The sequence below is a fragment of the Phaethon aethereus genome, assembly GCF_964289735.1.
Source record: "Phaethon aethereus genome assembly, chromosome: 28".
Lineage (NCBI taxonomy): Eukaryota > Metazoa > Chordata > Aves > Phaethontiformes > Phaethontidae > Phaethon > Phaethon aethereus.
Genome location: NC_138604.1, coordinates 1,104,960 through 1,124,079, shown reverse-complemented (window position 1 = coordinate 1,124,079; position 19,120 = coordinate 1,104,960). Strand labels below are relative to the sequence as shown.

The following is a 19,120-nucleotide window of genomic DNA, read 5'->3' as shown; positions in this document are numbered from 1 at the left end:
ACCCACTGCAGGGGGCTTCTGCGCACGCGCGGGGCCGGGCAGAGGCGAGCACGTGATGCGGCCATGTGGCCCGAGAGTCATGTGCCGGCGCATTTCCCGCCTCCCCCCAGCGCGGGGCCCGCCGGGAGCGCGCTCCCATGGCAACAGCGGGCCCCCGGCAACGCCGGGCGGGGCTAGGCCTCTCCGCCGCCCAGGCGCCATCGCGTCCCCCCGGGTTCCCGGTGTCCCCTCCCAGGGCCGGGCACCCCGGGTCTCCCATGCCCCGTCGGGTTCCAGGTCCCCTGCCCGGGGCCGGCTCCCCTACCCAACAATAGCTCCGTTCAGCCAGGCCTACCACGACCGCAGGCCCCTCCTGCGAGTCCCCCTGAGGCCTCACGTCCAAACCCCTCGGCTGGGCTCCCGCCTCTTACCGGGACGGCCGCAGCGCTCTTCACCTCCAGCTTGCGTGGAACCCTCCCAGGCTCGACCCTCGGGGAGGTCGGTGGGGATGCAGCTGAGCCCACACGAACTGGTACAGCAGCCTCCATGGAAGTAAAATGGTCGGGGAAGAATTCATGGCATGATGAACAGCTTGGGGAATTTAACTTCGGTGTCTCCTGGAGCAGTTATTTATAGGGATCCCTGAGCCCATCAGCTACCAGCTGCATGTGGACAGCATACCAACACCACCTCCCAAACAGGGATTCCTCATCAGCACAGGACATCTACCCATCCCCACATCTAGTTCCCATGTCAGCTCTCAGTGCTTAGCAGCAACTCCACCTCTCTGCTAAAAATATTCTTTAGCCTCTGAAGACAGACTTACAAGCTCCTATTTCAAGCTAGACAGCTAGCACCTTGAGCCATGCTGTCTGCTGGGAAGGTAAAACCTGTGAATTCAGGTTTTGGACACCAATGTGTGGTTTTGTGTTTGTTTTTGGTTTTTTTTTTTAAGTTTGAGACAGACTGCAGGTATTATTTGGTCAAGCTAATTCTCATCCAGACTCACCCAGGGGCTGGCTACACGCACAGCAGGACAGGGTCTTCCCCTGCTCTCGTTCCCTGGCACACACCTCCCTGCTGGCTGCTGCCAGGTGACAGTGATAGCACACGAGGAAGGTGAAAGCTCCCAGCCCAAGCTCTTTAAGTTGGGATCACAAGCTCATGAAGATGACTCAGTGTCACCCCTCCCAAGATTCCCCCCGCCACTAACTCAAGTGAAGCCAGACTTTTCCTTTACCCCTCTGCATGACAGTCTGCCAGAGAAAGATGGTGCCACAGCAAAGTGATAAGCTCCCACAGAACAGACTGTGTGTGTGGCTGCTCTATTACTGACATTACCACAGCAACTCTTCCAGACCCGTCAGCAAAGCATCTACACAGGTCTGCAACTTCCTCAGCAATTCCCATGGAAAAGCCCAAGCCAAGGCCCCAGCCTCGCTGCAGAGCTGGCAAGAGCCAAAAAAGCACGGACAGGCACTGGGGCATGTTTGACAGCTGAATGTGGGCACCTCAACACCCATTTTCCAACAGCCATCACCAGCAGCCAGTGCTCCACCCACCCAGGGACTGAGACATTTCTCTAGTAAAGAGAGTATGTATCTTAAAGTACCTACTGTCCTCCTCTTTCTACACCCTGCATGAGGACGGGGCCTGTCTGTGTTTTGCTGCTTCGCTCCCAATCTGCTTAGTTCCAGCTGCAGCCCTCATGAGGGCCAAAAGCAGCTCATACCCAGTGCAAGCTCAGACACTAGGCCAGCATCAAAGCTTGGGAGGAGTGGTGCAGTTGGCTAGAGCTGGCTTCATTACTGAAGTTTCCTAGGCCATAAAGTACCTTTCATCCCACAAGAGGATGCACGTTCCTTTCCTCTGCAGGGTGCAGTGCACAGCCGCTGCACATCAGGAGCACAACCGGCCCGCAGAACTGCCCCAAAAGCGGCTGCTGCTGGTCCCAACCCAGACCAGGGAGTTTATTCACTTCATATTTATTTTTCACAAAGACTATACAAAATTCTTATAAAACTCTGGTGTGGGGATGGGCTATGACATTGATCCAAAAAATAATTCCCATGCAGTCCCACCAGTTTCATAACTTACAAGGAAACAGGTAAGCTACAGAGAGCTGTGAGTCCTGGAGTATTTACACTGAGCAGGGCAGGAAAGAACAGGAGACAAAGCAACACCTGAACAAAGCTATTTACAATATGGACATACAGGCCCCCTCGCCTCACAATAACGGCAGCAGCAACAGCAGGAGGTTGGGTCCATGGTGCTCAGAGGCCAATATAGAATATAGGCTATTTACAGTATCTCACATATTAACAGCTTTACAAATGTGTCCAGGGAGGAGTTATCACGTATAAAAAAAAGCACCAAGTGTCTGAATAGAAATCACGCAGGCCTCCACGGGGGCTAGAATCTGAGGGCAGGATGGCACCTGTGGCGTCACCGGCTGATGTCTCTGCTAGAGTCCCACATTTTTGTACTCGGCTCCATCTCCAACATGTCAAAGAAGGGGTGCTTGAGGGCTTCGGCCAGGGTGATGCGCTTGGATGGCTCATACTCCAGCATGCTCTCAATGAGGTCAAAAAGGCGGTGATGATCCTCAGCCTCAGAGGTCAGGTATCGCTGGAGAGATGGAGTGGAGAGGTTAGGGCCAGGGACGCTGCACCCTGTCCCAGTCACAGTACATTCCCTGGGCTGAACAGCTAAGCTGGGGCAAGACTGTTTTGTTCAGACCACCACTCATCCTAGACCCCAACTCTGGGCTGCTGTATCAAGCATGGAACTGCTGAGTTTTCACCACCCCACCATGTTTCCCAGGCACTTCCCGAGGTGTCCGTTCCCTCCTCCTCCTCCTCCACTTCAGATTAACCTCAGGCTGCTGCAGTCTTCCTAGTTTATGTCTGGGACAGCCAAGGCTCCTTTGGGAAGACACTGGGCTGACCCTTTTGGTGGCCCAACCTGGCCCACAGGAAGAATCTTCACAACTGGGGCAGGCGCTATAAGACTCTGCAATGAGAAAAGGATAAAGCAACTGGATGCTCCTGCCCACCCTGCCTTACCCGCAGTGGCTTGCAGTTTTCCCTAACATAGCGGCCAGCGGAGGTGTTCTCATCCCAGTCCAGGCGGCCATGGTAGAAATATTTCTGTTTCCTGTCAGAGTAAGAGGTGGGAACAGGTTATACTTGAACACAAAATGTGTTGCAGCAACAGCAATGCACCAGACTTGACAGCACATGCTACTCAGGACACTACAGCAGCATGGACAACTAGCTCAGCAGGCAGCTTCAAAGCTCAATCCCTCAGAGAGAACCACTACACATGAAGCAGGAGAGAGCTGGCAAGCCTGTGGTGCCCAGCTGGCCTTGCTCACCTCGTCTTCCGGATCATCCGAGAAGGAATTGGCCCCAAGATCCTCTCCATCATAGCCAGGTGCTCCCGGTTGTCATGTGTCTGAGAGAGGGAAACATAAAGGGAAGGCATGGAACAGCTTCCAGTCATTCTACCTAGAGCCCCGCATATTCCCCATTCAGAACCCACTGTTGGGCAACACCTTGATCATCTCTACAAGACTGCAGTAATGGAAGGAAGCCCATCAGTCCCAGAGGCTCCTGGCTGTACTGGGAAACAGCCAGCATCCTCTTTCATCAGTTGTGAGCTAGCCATACAGCATACAGTTCTCACCTGAAACAGGGTGAAACCCACGTAATACTCAAAGATGATGCAGCCAATGCTCCACACATCACAGGGCTGGCTCCAGCCAAGCTCTAAAAAACAATGTTTTTTAAAGAAAAGATCTAGTTATGCCCTAAGATTCCAAATCCCTCTCCCTTTTAAAAAGAAACAAACAACTGGAAAAACAATTCCCATTCCAGCCAGGCTCCTGACACACTGATGGCAATATACCACCCAGCTGGTAGCAATGCCAAATGACCAACTTCCAAGTTGTTGGCTGTCCCAGAAAATAGCACTGTAGAGCATGTTAAATAAAGCACTTCTCATCTCCCAGGGTAAACCCAGGACAGCTACTGAATGATGTGGAGGCAAAACGCTCCTTAATCCAGCAGGCAGCACCCAGTGCCCTCAAGGCGAATGCCTGCCTCTGCAGAAAAACCGAGTGCTACCTACCCAGTATGACTTCTGGGGCCCGGTAATGCCTGGTAGAGACAATCGTGCTGTGATGCTCATGATCAAACGTGGCACTGCCAAAGTCCACCACTCTGATGGCTGTGCTCTTCACGCTCCGCTCATCCCGCTTCTTCGTGAGGGAGAATGGTATCAGTTACTCGGAAGTTTCAAGATGTGGACTTAGTCCCTTTCTTACACAGCTGAGGCTTCGCCACAGGGTGCCATGGGACGGGAGGGCTTCAGAGGGTACATCAGTGCTGGCACAGCCCCCAAACTCTCACCGTCAGCCAGGTAAGCCTGTGGTCCCTGTGGCTTATTTATAGACTACACAGGCAGTTCATGCAAGATATCGGCCCTGAACAAGTGTATGAACGTAGTTGGTCAACCCCATGTCTCCTGTGGCCATGTGCAGACTCCTCCCACCTGCTGGTAAGGTCAGGGATACCAAGAACCCAAGAGAAGACCTCTAACACATGGCAGCACTGTTACCTTTTCCAGGTTATAGGAGAGTTCATAGTCAGAGTTCACGAAGAGGATGTTCTCCGGCTTGAGGTCAGTGTGAGTGAGTTTGTTGTCATGCAGAACTGAGGAATCAAACAGAAGTTGGGGTGATGGAACAGAAGCAAAGCAAGAGCAAACATCCCGAGCAAACCGAAGAGCAAACATCACTAATTCAGTTTGCTCACACTGGTACCAGTTTAGCCCACATTTAGAACCAGGTGTGAACAGTCAGGTTAGTCCAGGCCAAGATGCTTCATCAGAAGCACAAAGATTTATTTTATCAATCACAGAATGTGTAGGGCGCTGGATGCTGAAGTGGCCTGAGCTACTGCCAGCCCTGATGCATCGGAAAACATTACAATCAGGAAAATAAAAAGGATTCATTCCAAGCACGCATTCACTGCTGGAGAGGCAGAAAAGCTCAGTCTCAGAACTGGCACAGCAGCACCACAGCAAAAACTCGCTGCTTGGGGCCACCAGTTGCAGAAGTGCACGGACGCTGGGAGCTGCCCCAGCTCTCCAGGTCAGTCAAGGACCAGCAGAGAGAAGAGCAGTGAACACTTACATTTCACAGCCTGGCACACTTGGTAGGCCATGTGCCGTACTTGGTGGATGGGGTAAGGCAGGTAGTTGTTGTCCTTCAGGAAATCAAAGGTGCTGAGCCCCAGCAGTTCAAAGGAGATGCACATGTGGCCATGGTAGTCAAACCAGTCAAACATCCTGACACAAAGACTGTGAGAAAAATTGTGATTCGGGACAGATCTGCACACACCACTCGGTTATGTTATCCCTGTACCAGGCTCCTCCTTTCTTTGCTCGGTCTGTATCCCATAGCAAGCCAATATGCCTCGAAAAACTAGCTACAAAAAAATTCAGTCACACACCAACAGGAACGTCTCTCATCCCATCCCTGCAAGTGTGCTAAGGTGATGCTTTCCCCTCCACTTTAACAGCAAGAGCACACTCACTTTGTGTTCTCAGGATCCTTCTCGTTGATTTTCTCCAGCACATTAATTTCCAGTCGAGCAGCCTCTTTGTATTTCTCTACATTTTTAATGATTTTGAGAGCAACACGTGCACCACCCCTGCGGGAGAAACAGGAAGAAAGTACAAGATCACCCCTGAGCTGGGACAGAGAGTCTGTGCCCTGCAAAAAGGGCTTTCTGAACCAGCCTGATGCTGTGCAGCACAGCCTTCCACCACCCTTGCTCAAGCCAGAAGGTGGCTGTTAAGGGTTGTCCAGCAAAGCAGTGCTTCTTTCCTCCCTACAAGTGACCCTGGAGCTCTCCCTGACCCCTCTCCAACACACAGGCGACCCAAGAGGGAGAGTGCCCAGACCAGGAGAGGAATACTGGAAACAGACTCAACAACCCCCAGGGCTCCCACGTTAAGCACAAAAGGCTCCGCTGCCAGCTGTGGTCTCTTTTTCCCTCACCACCGTGTCCCTCCCTGTCCCAGGAGCAGACGTACCTCCGGTGATCGATGCACTGCACCACTCTGCCGAACGTGCCTTCCCCTAAGGTGCTAATAATCTCATCTGGGAGGGAGAGAAAGAGAGGAAGGCAGATGAGAGAGTGAGCATGACCTGGATGAAGCGCATACACAAGGCAGAGGAGAATGCATTGCAACACCTAACCTGCACACAGCTTGAGAGACCGGAGCAGCGGAAGGCTGACACCGGCTGCACAAGGCAACTGCCCTAGTTCCCTGGCACTTCAGTAACAATACAAAATATAAACGTAGCTTTAACAAAAGGGGAAGGAAAAGGAGAGGGTTTCTCTTTAATAAACAATGAAAATAAAATGAAACAGAAAGATAAGACAGATCTGCGACTGCGATGGGAGCTTAACTAGAGAGCTAAATTATGTTACGATTTGGCTGTACATCTTTCTTGTAGCCAGTCGCCGACGCGATAGATCAGATGCCCCTCGTCGTCGTCCTCCACACTCTTGGCCCTTCTGCTGCTCTGTCGACTCCGCTGCTGGCCCAGGCAGACAGGGAATTCATCATTCACCAATCAGATTTTCAAACCAGCGCAGCAGCCAGCGTCACGCATTGGTTGGTTTGGAAATTCACATGGTTGTTTGAGGAGGGGTTGCAGGAGGAGATTCCCAGCCAATTCATACGGCACAGAGGAATATATAACGATAGGGATATTGCAAGGGAACATGTCAAGATACAACACACTAGCTCAGAAAAGAAAAAAACAGTTTGCTTTTCGTTGTAGCAAAAAAAAAAAAAAAAAAAAAGAAAAAAGAAAAAAAGAACCTACAAACAGCCCCACCCGAACCAGTGTGAGAGCAGAGATGGTCAGAACAAGGGCTAGCAGAGGGGCAGTGGAAGGGGCCAGCTGCTCTCGCTCTTAGTGGGGCTTGGAGAGAAACAGCACTGGCCTTCGGGTCCTGGATAATGCCAAGAGAGCACGCCAAGGCACAACTCTGCAGCCAGGTGCTCAGTGGCTGCGGGGAGAGGTTCACGTCAGCCCCATGGCAGCCACTGAGGAAAGGCAGCAGAATGCAGGTGCTGGGAAGTCCTGCACAAAGGGCCAGGCTGCCCCACACAGGTACTCCCCATCCCATTCCAACAACCACCCACATAGTTTCCCCCAGCCCCAACACTCAGAAAAAGATGAATTCAGAGACTTCAGAAGCAACTCTCAGTACAACGATCCAACCAAAACCAGAGAGAATTTACGAGTCACTGCCTGGGGGAAGATGTGACACTTCTTCCTAGCCCCTCCCCCAAAGAAGCTGATCCTGGAAGGACTAACTTCCAGGAAGAAGCAGAGGCCCAACAGGGACAGCCTGGGATGAGGCAGATAAGAGGTTTATGCCAGAGAAGAGAAAATTCCTGCCTCCAGTTCTTCAGCTAAGTATCCCCACACCTGGGAGCAACCAGCCAGCAGACTTGGGACCTGAATCCAGCCCACAATCCCATCCCTGAACATACAGCCAGAACAGACCAGACAACACTGAGAGCTCCACACACAGAGCAGAGAACGTGTTTGGGGTCTAACAGAAGTGGAAGGTGAACAGCAGAACAGACAAGAAGAGAAAGCCAGGGACACTGCTGGGAAGAGCCTGTGATGGTTGCTGCCTCCACCTGAATCGACCAGTCCACAAGCTCTACTCCTTTGCAAAGCCCCTCGCACAACATCCCACACCAGCTGGGCCCACCCAGAAGGATCCTGCTCTGACGCAGGACCTAACCCTCAGAGATGGGGGGCTTCCTGCCACAGAAGAGAGGCCCGAACCAGGGACCACGGGGACCAAGCTGACGGTCACAGGCAGACCGAGCTCTCTGGGACCAGGGTCAGCGGAACATTTGGTGTATAAACCTCACACAAGAGACTGCTTGGCTGGGGTTCCTAGACAGCTCTTAATGAGCATCACCGAACAAAAGCAGCGCTCTGCAGGGGTAAAGTTGCTGAGAACTGCAGCACTACCCTGGGGGACACGCCAGCCTTGCAAGGCGCGCCTGTCCTTCCCACCTCTGAGCAGGCAACACTAAAGAGAGGGTCTGAGCCGCCTGTGCCCAGCTGGCACAGGGCAGCCACTGCCGAGGCGCATCAGGATGGTGGACAGGAACTGCTGTCTGCATCAAAGGCCTTCTATGCATTTCTCAAGCTGAGTCCAAGAGAGCATTAGAAAGTGAGTTTTCTACTTACCCAGCTCGCCACCTGGGAGAGAAAGGTTACAGGGGAGGCCCAGAACAGCAGGATACTCACCGATGAGGAGCGACTAAAGGACCGGCTGCGGCGCCGCCTCCGCCTGTGCTTACGCCGGCTGCTTTTGCAGCTCCGGTAGCTGCCCTCACGGTCCCGGGAGCGTCGGTACTCATAGGAATGACGGTACTCAGGTTCATAGTAGGCTTCCCCTCGCTCGCGGCTGTAATCGTTCCGCCGGTAGCTGTCACAGTAACGCCGGTCGTAGGCCCTCCTGTCTGCTGAGTGGTCGTCGTAGCTAGGGAGGGAAAGCAAGCATAGGGGATTCAATTACAACATTGCCTGGGAAGTTACAGCTCAGAGCACAGGAGAGAATAGGGCCCAGGCCACCCAGAAGCTGGGCTGACCACAGCTGCCTCTGGCTGAGCTGGAGAAACACCACAGGGTTCAAGGTCCTGCCTCATCTTTGGAGACTCACCTCCTGGATCGAACATGGTAACTGTCTTCCCGACGGTGCCGACGGTCACGCTCGCTGCTGCTTGATCGCGACCGTGTCCGCCGTCTCTTGTGCTTACGACTTCTGTAGCGCTCGTGATAGCTGCCTCGGCTGCTGCGCTCCGACGAGCGGTACCTTCTAGAGTGAGGCATCTACAGGGACAACAGGCAGTGATGACTATGTGAGGCGACTGCATAGGACAGAAACCAGTGCAGATCATGAGTGGCTAAGGAGCTGCTACGGCAAGGAGGGGGGTGGCAATCAGCAGTGTGTCTGAACGTGCAGGGGGGATTTCAGGGAGAGGGGAAGAATGTCTGAGAGATCCCAGAACCCCATACGAGAGAGGCTGCAACCATCCACATGGCCTGTGCTTGCTGTGGCTCTGTTTTCCAGGTTAACTTCCCCTCTTCACACCTATCTTTACTGGCCACAGCTTCAGGAGCCGTATGTGCACCTTCAGGGCTTCTATCTTCTCTCTTTAAATGTGCTCCCCAGGAAGGAGAGAAGCACCACCAAGGAAACGTGAAGGAAGATAAAATGAAGCTCAGGATATCACCCATGCTTTGCCCAAACTCCTTGTGCACCAGTACTGGAGACACCTAAGCAGGCAGCTCCTGAAGAGATGTCTCCGGTTTACTGCCAAGCAAGTGACATCTACATGTCTCACTACAAGCAGGGAGGGCCCTATGGCATCCAGGGAGCTAAACTACCCTTTCCAAGTGCAGAGGTGATAATGAAGCCTTGTAGATCCTACCTTAGAGGGAAGGAATGCTCACCTCTACCTCTCTAGTGGGACCTGAGAGTCAAGAGCGAAGGAGAAAACCCCTTGGTAAGATGGCACACCGGGTCCCAAGCCTGAGGTGCTAGTTCTTAGGATCCTGCTCCCACTGCCAGACCTCACTCCACAACTCTAAGACATTCCCCATCATATTTTGGTTCTGAATCGTCAAGCAGCTCAACCTGCCTCATCTCCACAGGCAAGAAGCTGGAGCTCCCTTTGTCCATAGGCCTCCCACTGCCGATTCCCCCCTACTCCAAAAGGTACACTCACACACCCGGCTGCCTTCCCGCACCCGCACCCTATGCTGACGTTACAAGCAGGGTCACCAAAAGCCAAAAACTGCCGCCGGGTGACGTGATGACCTGGGGGCATGGGCTCGTTGGGCTCGTTAGGCTCGTTACACCCGAGCAAGCTTCACCCTCCGGAGCAAGGCCGGGCTCTGTGGGGCCGCTCACGGTTGCCCCGGTTCGGTGGCTCCACAGCGGGGTCTCGCAGCACCCACTGCAGGCGCAAGTGCAGCACCTGGGCGGCGCTTCCAGCCTCTAATTACGGGCAGCGTGTGAAGGCGGCGCTGGCGACCCGCCAAGGCCGGGCCCCTCTTTACGAGCAGGCGAAGCCCGCACTGGGGCGTTTCGCAGCAGGTCTGGAACCGGTTTGGGGACGATGATGGCGGCCGCGCTCGCTGCCCTGCTCCGCTGCCGCCGGGTGGGGCCTCCACCGTGAGCGGGGCCGCGCCGAGCGCCAAAAGCGGAAGCAACCGGGGCCCGGCCGCGAAGCGAGGAACGGGGCCCAGACACGGGGAGAGACCGGGGCCGCGGGAAGGGGCGGCAGCTGGGGAACCCGCCGCCGCGGTGCCCCAAGGCCCGGCCGCGGCCTCCTCGGGCCATCCGGCCCGGCCGGTCCCGCCAGCGCCCCCCCTTGGAAACGCCCGGGCCGCGGCTGCAGGCCGCGGCCCCGAGAGAAGCCGCCGGCCCGGGCCTGCCCCGCACGGACCCAGGCCGCCCCCGCAAGCCACGGAGGCCGCGGCCTACCCCGCCCCGCCCCGCCCCGCGCCGCACCGTCCTCGCAGCCAGCCCGGTGCGCTTGTCCCACAGGAAATCCGTGATGGCGGCCGTGGGCCCCCGGGAAACCCGGGCCCCGCTCCAGCTGCTCCGGCTCCGCTGCTCGCTGCTGGCGCTGCCACCACCGCGCCTCGCCGCGCCACCGATCCGGGTCCCCACCAGGCCGCGCGCAGCTCGCCGCAGCGCCGCGCACGCACGCACGCACGCGGTACGTCACACAGTGCGGCGCGTGCCCCGCCCATCCCCGCTCGCAGCGGCGGCGGGGCGTGGCCGGGGGCGAGGCCGGGGCGGGGCTGAGGGGCGTGGCGCGGCGCCGGCCTTCGCCCTCGGAGCTCCGCCCGCCCCGCCTGCCGCGGGGTCCCGCGCCGCCGCCGCCCGGGCCTCGCTGCTCGGCGCGCCGCCGCTCCGGTGCCGCCGGCGCCTCCCCGCTGGCGGCGGGGCCCGGCCGCCGCGCCCGCGCCAGGGCGTGCGCAACAGGCGGGCGCCGGCGGAGCTGCGGGCGCCGGCGAGCAAGAGCGGCCGGTGACCGAACGGCCGGGGGCGGCGAGCGAGCGCCCGCCCGGGGCCGGGCATGTGCGGCGGGGCGGCGGGCAGGGCGCCCGGGCAAGGGCGTTTGAAGGAAACGTGAGGCGCGGCGGCGGCGGCATGGACGCGGCGCCGGGCCGGAGCCCCGAGCCGCGGGAGAAGCCGCCGGTGCTGGACGGGGAGGCAGCGGGGGCACCCGCGGGGGCGGCGAGCGCGGCTCCGGCCTCGCTGGCGGCAGCGGAGCAGATCGTGGCGGAGGGCGAGGCGGCGGCGGGCACGTTCGTGCAGCGGCAGCTCGGGGCCATGCTGCAGCCCGCCGTGAACAAGTTCTCGCTGCGCATGTTCGGCAGCCACCGGGCCGTGGAGATCGAGCGGCAGCGGGTGAAGTCGGCCGGCGCCTGGATCATCCACCCCTACAGCGACTTCAGGTGGGACCCGGCCCCGCCGCCCCGGCCCCGCGCGGTGCCGCTGTCCGTGGTGCTGAGCGCGGCTGCGCCGCTCGGCCCGGCCCGGCCCGGCCCGGGCCCGCCGCCAGCGACCGTCGGGGCAACAAGTGACGGGCGCCGGGGCTCCGTACCGGGCCAGGGGCACGCGGCATTCCACCGCGGCCGGGCGGGCCGCCGCGGGGCCGACCCTCACCGCGGGCCTGGGGCCGCCCTGTCCCAGCCCCTTCCCCATCCTCGGGTTATCCCGCGCGGGCCCACGGGGAGCGCAGGCAACTTTCTTCTGCCTCAACCCCTCCCCGGGACCCCGCACCCCGGGCCCTGGGGGCTCCCGCTGGGCCGGGAGCAGCCTAGCCGAGCCGGGGACCTCCACTGACCCGGCTCTGGGCGTGCGAAGGAGGAGGCAGGGGCTGCCTGTCTTTGCCTCTTCGCAAAGCTCTCCCCTCCTCCTTCTCGACGCTGTTTTTAATTTCTGCATCTGGTGAGGAGCCGTGCCATCCCCACGGGGACACGGGTTCCGCGAGCTGCCCACAGAGCCTGCCCAGCACGGGCTCCAACTCCACAGCCTGGGCAGCTGCTGGAGGAGGACAGAGTGCTGAGCAAGGAGCCGGGCCTGGCTCATGGTGTCACCAAGATCACAGGGAGAGCTCAGGGACGGATAATGTGGGAGGAACAGGGTGTCACGGGAATGTTGAGTCATATAGGGTGGGCTTTCTCTACGGGGGATGAAGCTGCCAGGAAGTCATCTCCCGCAGCAAGCTGTGACATGGCCGATGTCCCCAGCCTGGCAAGGCACCCTGGAGCAGGGCTGGCACCCGCCGTGGGTCCCCAGCACCTGTAGCAAGCTCCACTTGCTGCTGGGCCCCAAGTTCCTGCTCCCCCGCGCTGCTCCAGAACTACACCGAGGGCTGCAAGCTGTTAGAGCCCTCTTAGTGGGGGTGGCGCCCCAAAGTTTGTGAGCCCGAGCTTGGCAGGAGCAGCTTGCACAGCTGGTGCCTTGCGCTAAAGGTGACATGAAGCAAGATGGCAGGTGGACAGCTGGTGGGATTACACTGGTGTTTATCACATTATGGGGGTACATAAAGGCCACTGAGATCAGTGCCCCACACATTCAGCCTGACACAGAGCAAAGGACAGGGCCTGCCCTAAAGAGCTTAAGCCTAAATGTGAATCGAGAGCTCCTGGTGGGTTCAGGCAGCTGCAAGGGGCAGGCGGTTTCCCCGCTCGTGCATGGTGTTTCTCAGAGCGCAGTATGGGGGTGCAGGAGGTGATTGCTCAGCCAGGTCAGGCCCATTCTGCCTTGGCTGGCATCTCCTTGCCTGCCGAGCAAACCTTGGCCATTGGCAAGGAGGTATTAATTTGTGCAAGGCTCCTTGCCCTGGGAGAGCTCCCTGGGGAGGTGGTGGCCCCCTTCCTGCCAGGCTCTGCTGCTTTCTTGCTGAAGGAGCTCATGTGGTGCCATGACTTCTCCTCCCTCCTCCTCCCTGCCACCTGCAGAAAGCCCAGTGCCTGTGCCGCACCGAGGATGAAGGGTATAAAACACCCGCAGGCTTCTTGTCACATGCAAAAGCCAGTTTGGATCCACAAGGCATTAAGAGTTACCCTGAGGTTACCTTTGGAGATTTGGGTCTATACCCACAACCAGGGCTGGGGCTAACAGGGGCACCCGAAGGTGGGAGCTGGACTTGCTTTTCCAGGTGCCCATATAAGACTTTGAGCGTGAAGCCTGGGAGGCCACCAAGCTGTTGCAGGAGCCATCACAGGCCTCGTGAAGAAAGGCGTTACATGCATTTGTGTGAAGGTTGAAAACATCCCAGCCACATTCGCATGTGAATGGGGATGCTGAATTTCATGGCATAACAAAATGCTAATAACTGCTGCCTGGTGTCTCTTGGCTTTTCTTCAGAAGCCTCTAAGCTTGCCCATTCTCAGAAAAAGGAGGTCGATTAAGCTGTCCTACAGGCCCTGGGCTCTGTAGCTCCTGCCCAGTGCTTGTGCACAGCCCCTTTGGGGCTAGACATGTTCCTCCCAACTTCCCCGTGGCGGTGGCACTTGTCTATCCTTGCTTGGCTTCTGCCTGGCTCGCCCATGCTACAATCCTGACTGCCTCACTGGCCCCTGAGTCCCTTGGCCACCCCAGGAGCTTGGCCCTTGGTTTGCATAACCAGCAAAGCTTTTTCTAAATCCTGCTATGCCAGCCTGGGTGGTGGCAGGGAGCTGGCAGATGACAGGGAGCTCCAGGGAGCAAAGCCCATGTCGTCCCTGAGTTTTCCACGGGGCAGATGTCAAGTTTGGGGCGGGGGCATATGTGTGCGTGCACTGCCATACCAAGAGGCGAGGGAGGAGTGACAGCCAAGCTCCTCAAGCTACAGCCCTCCGATCCTACACACAGGGTGATGTTTGCTCCCTGAGACCCTTGGCCCTGCTCTGCCTCGGGAGCCGGTGCAGAATTGCTCCTCTCCGCACACATATACATACGTGTGTCCCAGCCAAGCAGAAGGGTCTTAGTCATGTGTGTGGGCAGGCGTATCCTCAGCGCCTGTCTCTCCACGTTGTGTTGGACTCTGACTTTGATCCTGGGTTTGTTTTCTAACTGCCTGTGTCCTGCCTCTCCCCACTTCTCCCTGCCCTGCTCTGTCCCTGCAGGTTTTACTGGGACCTCATCATGCTGCTCCTGATGGTGGGGAATCTGATCATCCTGCCTGTGGGCATCACCTTCTTCAAGGATGAGAACACCCCTCCCTGGATTGTTTTCAACGTGCTTTCGGACACTTTCTTCTTGGCTGACCTGGTGCTGAACTTCCGGACAGGCATTGTGGTGGAGGACAACACAGAGATCATCCTTGACCCTCACACCATCAAAATGAAGTACTTGAAGAGCTGGTTCCTGGTCGACTTCATCTCCTCCATCCCAGTTGACTACATCTTCCTCATTGTTGACCTGGAGACCCAGGTGGATTCTGATGTCTACAAGACAGCCCGGGCCTTGCGCATTGTCCGCTTCACCAAGATCCTCAGCCTGCTGCGCCTGCTGCGCCTCTCACGCCTCATCCGCTACATCCACCAGTGGGAGGAGGTGAGAACGTCTTGGGGGTCCAAGGGTCCTGGTCAAGGTCTTGGCCAGGTCAAGGGTCCTGGCTGTGGGGTACAGCTGGCTGGCTGGCCGGGGTTCAGAGGGCTGTTCTGGGAAAAGAATTTCTCTGTAGCTCCATTTGTGCCTCTTCCCCAGATCTTCCATATGACATATGACCTGGCCAGTGCTGTGGTGAGAATCTTCAACCTCATTGGCATGATGCTGCTGCTGTGTCACTGGGATGGCTGCCTCCAGTTCCTGGTGCCCATGCTGCAAGACTTCCCTGAGGACTGCTGGGTCTCCATCAACCGCATGGTGGTGAGTGCCCTGGGAAGGGGTGATACCAGCCGTGCATCTACCTGGCAGGAGGAGAGGATTTGGTTACACATCTCATACTCTAAGGCTGGAGCTGCCTTAGAGGATCCATGTGCTGCGGAGCAGTGTCTCCCTGGTCACAGCCCTGCAACAGCGATGAGATGGGGTAGAGGGAATCTCTGCATCACCTTCTCATCTCAGCCCACCTTGGCTGCTGCTGGAGTTAGAGCAGCCAGGGGAATCCCTCATGCCCTGCCAGAAGGGAACAGGGCAGTGGGGCTCCTGCCCCCGCCCCTCAGCAGGGACTGGTGCAGTCTCAGGGCTTTGCAAAGTCCCTGATGCCTCCTCCCAGAGCAGAACTCTGCCCTTTGGGCTTGGACATGTCAGAAACCTTTTCCTTGCTGGGGCTCTGGACCCCCTGGCTCTGGGGAGAGGGGACTGGAGCAGCTTCTTCCAACAGACCCCCAAGCGCTGCTGTTCCCTTGTCTGCAGAACGACTCCTGGGGGAAGCAGTACTCGCACGCCCTGTTCAAGGCCATGAGCCACATGCTCTGCATCGGCTATGGCCAGCAGGCACCCGAGGGCATGACCGACGTCTGGCTCACAATGCTGAGCATGATCGTGGGGGCCACCTGCTACGCCATGTTCATCGGCCACGCCACCGCCCTCATCCAGTCGCTGGACTCGTCCCGGCGCCAGTACCAGGAGAAGGTCAGCGGGGTGGGGTAGTGAGTGCCCGAGTACTGGGGGAAGACGCCCTGGCACGAGTGGGTCCAGTTCCAAAATCTGCTCAGCACAGGCTGCCCTGCCCTGCAGGTTGCTACCCTGATCTCTGCCTGTGCCACTCACCCAGGGGGTGTGGGACTGGGGTCAGGCTACCCATGGGGACAGAGATGCCCCGTTCATGATGCTGGAGTTCACCTCAGCATAGTGAGGACCCATCCTTCCCTCTGCCCTGGGACCCTCTGCACACTGAGGGCACAGGTGTCCCGTCCTCTGCCCTGGAGGTGGCCTTTGAGACAGGGCCCTGGAGCAGGGGTGGCTGGTTCCCGGCTCTGGCAGCAGCTACTTCTCACCGCCAAGGAGAAGGAAAGCATCCACTGGCAGTGCCGCTGGCCTCTGGTGCAGTGCAGCTTGTTTCAGCACAGCCCCGTGTGGCTCTGCCTTGTCTCCACAGTACAAGCAAGTGGAGCAGTACATGTCATTCCACAAGCTGCCTGGGGACACGCGCCAGCGGATCCATGAGTACTATGAGCACCGCTACCAGGGCAAGATGTTCGATGAGGAGAACATCTTGGGGGAGCTCAGTGAGCCACTCAAAGAGGTATGGGCAGGCACCCCAGTGCTGGTGAGTTGGGGGCGGGGGGCTTGCTGGGGTCAGGCTCAGTGATGTCACCGCTGACCTGCTTCTCACACCACAGGAGATCATCAACTTCAACTGCCGCAACCTGGTGGCCAACATGCCCCTGTTTGCCAATGCGGACCCCAACTTTGTGACAGCAATGTTGACCAAGCTGCGCTTTGAGGTCTTCCAGCCTGGGGACTTCATCATCCGTGAGGGCACCGTCGGCAAAAAGATGTACTTCATCCAGCACGGGGTGGTCAGCATCCTCACCAAGGGCAACAAGGAGACAAAGCTGTCTGATGGCTCCTACTTTGGGGGTGAGGCTGGACTGGGGGACGTGGAGAGCAGAGGGGAGTGAGAGCTGCTGGGGGGCAGGAGCTGGGGCATCCCTGATGTTTCTGCCTGCTGCACCCTCTGCCTATCCCCTCTCACCCAGTACCGAAGGCTTGGCATCCACCTCACACCAGGATCTGGGGCTCAGAGGTCCACCACCCATGTCCTTATGGGGTACCTTGTCCAGCAGGTTGAATCAGAGGGACCGACAGTCAGAACCCTGAATTCTGTCTGGGTTGGGCAGAGCGGGCATCCACCCACCCCACCTCTGGCTGGAGAGGAGGGTCGTTCAGAGCAGGGCATCTGAGCCAATTTATAGGCTACAAGCACGGGTTTGGGAGAGAAACAGGCCAGGCGACCAAAGAAGCCATGCCCAGGGATGTCTCCATGGCCCGGGGAGGGAGGAAAAGGCTGTGTCTGGCCAAGGGCATGGCTGTGGCTGTCCGAACTCCCAGGCCTGTCTCTCCTCCTGCGTCGTGCTCTCTTTCTGTGCAGGGTGTGGGAGCGCTGGGCAGTCCTGTCCCCACTTCAGCTGCCATTTTCTGGGGAGGCTGTCGGGAAGGGGACAGATGACTGCGTCATCCTGACACCCAAACCTGTCTCCCTGCAGAAATCTGCCTGCTGACGCGGGGCAGGCGGACGGCCAGTGTGCGAGCTGACACCTACTGCCGCCTCTACTCCTTGTCGGTGGATAATTTCAATGAGGTACTGGAGGAGTATCCCATGATGCGCAGGGCCTTTGAGACAGTGGCCATGGACCGGCTGGACCGCATAGGTGAGGAGCAGCCCCCGGGCCCAGCACAGCTGCCTCTGCGCCTGCTCCCAGGGGCCATGGCACCCCAGCCCCTGCAATGAGGATGAGGGGGAGCACAGGGAAGGAGCCTGCCTCCAGGATCCCTCTCTCCTCCCAGGCAAGATGTGGGTAATGCCATAGGTAGGACAGGCTTCCCAGTGGGGCTGTCACCGCCCCCCCCCATATTTGCACTGTCTGGCGTTGGCCAACTGCTTGTCCTCGCCCCTTCTTACCTGCGGAGGACCAGGACCACAGACCCCCCAGCCTGGAGCCTTTGGAGCCAGGACTCCCCTGTTTTGTCCCTGCTTCTCCCTCTGCCCTGTCCTGGATGCTCCCCAGGGTCCTGCTTCCCTTTGGCACATTGGTGAGGTTTTACTGTCCCTTCCTCACGGTCACCCTGCCCTCCGTGGTGTCCCTGAGAGCCAGTGCTCCCAGGGCTGGTGACACTGCTGCCTCCCATACAGGGAAGAAGAACTCCATCTTGCTCCGCAAGCGAGCCGAGCACAGTGCGGGGCCCATGAACAATGAGATGATCCAGCAGATTGTGAAGCACGACCAGGACATGGCCCACAACATCCAGGACCTGCAGCAGATGGCGATGGGCCGGGAGCTCAGCGGCAAGCCAGTGATCTGGGAGCCGCTGGTGCATGCGCCCCTGCAGACAGCGGCCGCCACCACCAACGTGGCCATTGCCTTGACTCACCAGCACAGCCTGCAGGCTCACATCTTCCTGCCGCCCTCCTCCATCTCCAGCCCGCTCTCACCTGAGGGCACCCTGCTCACGAAGCCGGTGCGCAGGTCCCAGCCCAGCCTGGGGGGCTCCCGGCCCTCCTCTGTGAGCTCCCCGTCAGGGGCGCAGTCTCACCTCCAGACGCCCGCTGCTGGTTCTCCTTCTTCCCCCATGATCCAGTCCCAGGCGCCCCTGGAGAGCGGGGGCCAGAGACCAGGCCATGGGGCGCAGCCCCTGCCGCGCGCCGTGCAGAAGGGGGAGCTGCCGGCTGCAGCCAAGCAGCCCCCGGCCGGCTCTCAGCCCCAGCTCTCCAAGTCCCGGGGCGCCTCGGTCTCCACCTCACTTCTACAGCAAGCGGCGGGGGCTCCGTCCCCCAGCTCAGAGCAGGCGCTGCCGGCGGGGAGAACGCTCCACTACAGCCTGTCCCGAGCCACTGGCTCCCACATCTCTCTTCTGATGCAGCCCCAGCAGCTGGTGAAGCACAGGAGCATCCAGGGCCTGCCTGTGGGGCAGCTCACCCATGACGTCCGGCTTCTCTCTGCCTCCCAGCCCTCCCTTCCCAATAAAGTGGCCCAGCAAGCCGACGGGAGCTCCTTGCAACAGGGCAGGAAATCTGCAGGGAACCTGGCCCGCAGATCCTCTCCCTCAGTAGCTGGACTCCTCGCCAAGCCATGTCCGGGGATCCCAGGCCAGCCAGCACACCCGCAGCAGACGCCTTCAGGATCACTGGCTCAACCCAGCCGCCCTGCGGTGGGAGCATCCACCCCACAGTCCCCAGTCTCCGCATCCAGGCAGGCAGCAGGTCCCTCCCGCAAGGGCTCTGTGGCCTTCAACCCCGAGGTGGAAACGGGGAAGCCCAAACTCCCGTCCAACATGTGAGCCCCCAGCGGCACCCATGCACAAGCAGGAGGGACCCGAGCACCCTGGCGGCACCCGCAGCAGGAGAGCAG

The 19,120-nt window shown here is 58.5% G+C and overlaps 2 protein-coding genes across 3 annotated transcripts; one reads left to right on the top strand and one right to left on the bottom strand.

Annotated features, from left to right (window-relative positions):
- Nucleotides 1–2,424: 2,424 nt before the first annotated feature.
- CLK2 (CDC like kinase 2) lies at nt 2,425–10,658 on the bottom strand (the record flags this gene model as incomplete). Of its 2 annotated transcripts, XM_082011468.1 has the most annotated exons (13): nt 2,425–2,607; nt 3,045–3,135; nt 3,356–3,435; nt 3,667–3,749; nt 4,111–4,240; nt 4,600–4,694; nt 5,177–5,343; nt 5,580–5,696; nt 6,082–6,148; nt 6,496–6,589; nt 8,339–8,573; nt 8,754–8,923; nt 10,611–10,658. In XM_082011468.1, the coding sequence occupies 12 exons, from the start codon at nt 8,921–8,923 to the stop codon at nt 2,425–2,427; spliced, it is 1,512 nt and encodes a 503-aa protein (XP_081867594.1). The 2 variants fall into 2 exon arrangements, with proteins under 2 accessions (XP_081867594.1, XP_081867593.1); XM_082011467.1 differs by lacking the exon at nt 10,611–10,658 and having other exon boundaries at nt 6,496–6,592.
- Nucleotides 10,659–11,258: 600 nt separating this feature from the next.
- On the top strand, nt 11,259–19,120 carry HCN3 (hyperpolarization activated cyclic nucleotide gated potassium channel 3; the record flags this gene model as incomplete). The annotated part of the gene is made up of 8 exons (XM_082011439.1): nt 11,259–11,566; nt 14,228–14,657; nt 14,811–14,972; nt 15,462–15,680; nt 16,147–16,293; nt 16,391–16,631; nt 17,258–17,422; nt 17,905–19,120. 8 exons carry the CDS (start codon nt 11,259–11,261, stop codon nt 19,047–19,049), a joined length of 2,817 nt encoding a protein of 938 aa, XP_081867565.1. The 3' UTR covers nt 19,050–19,120.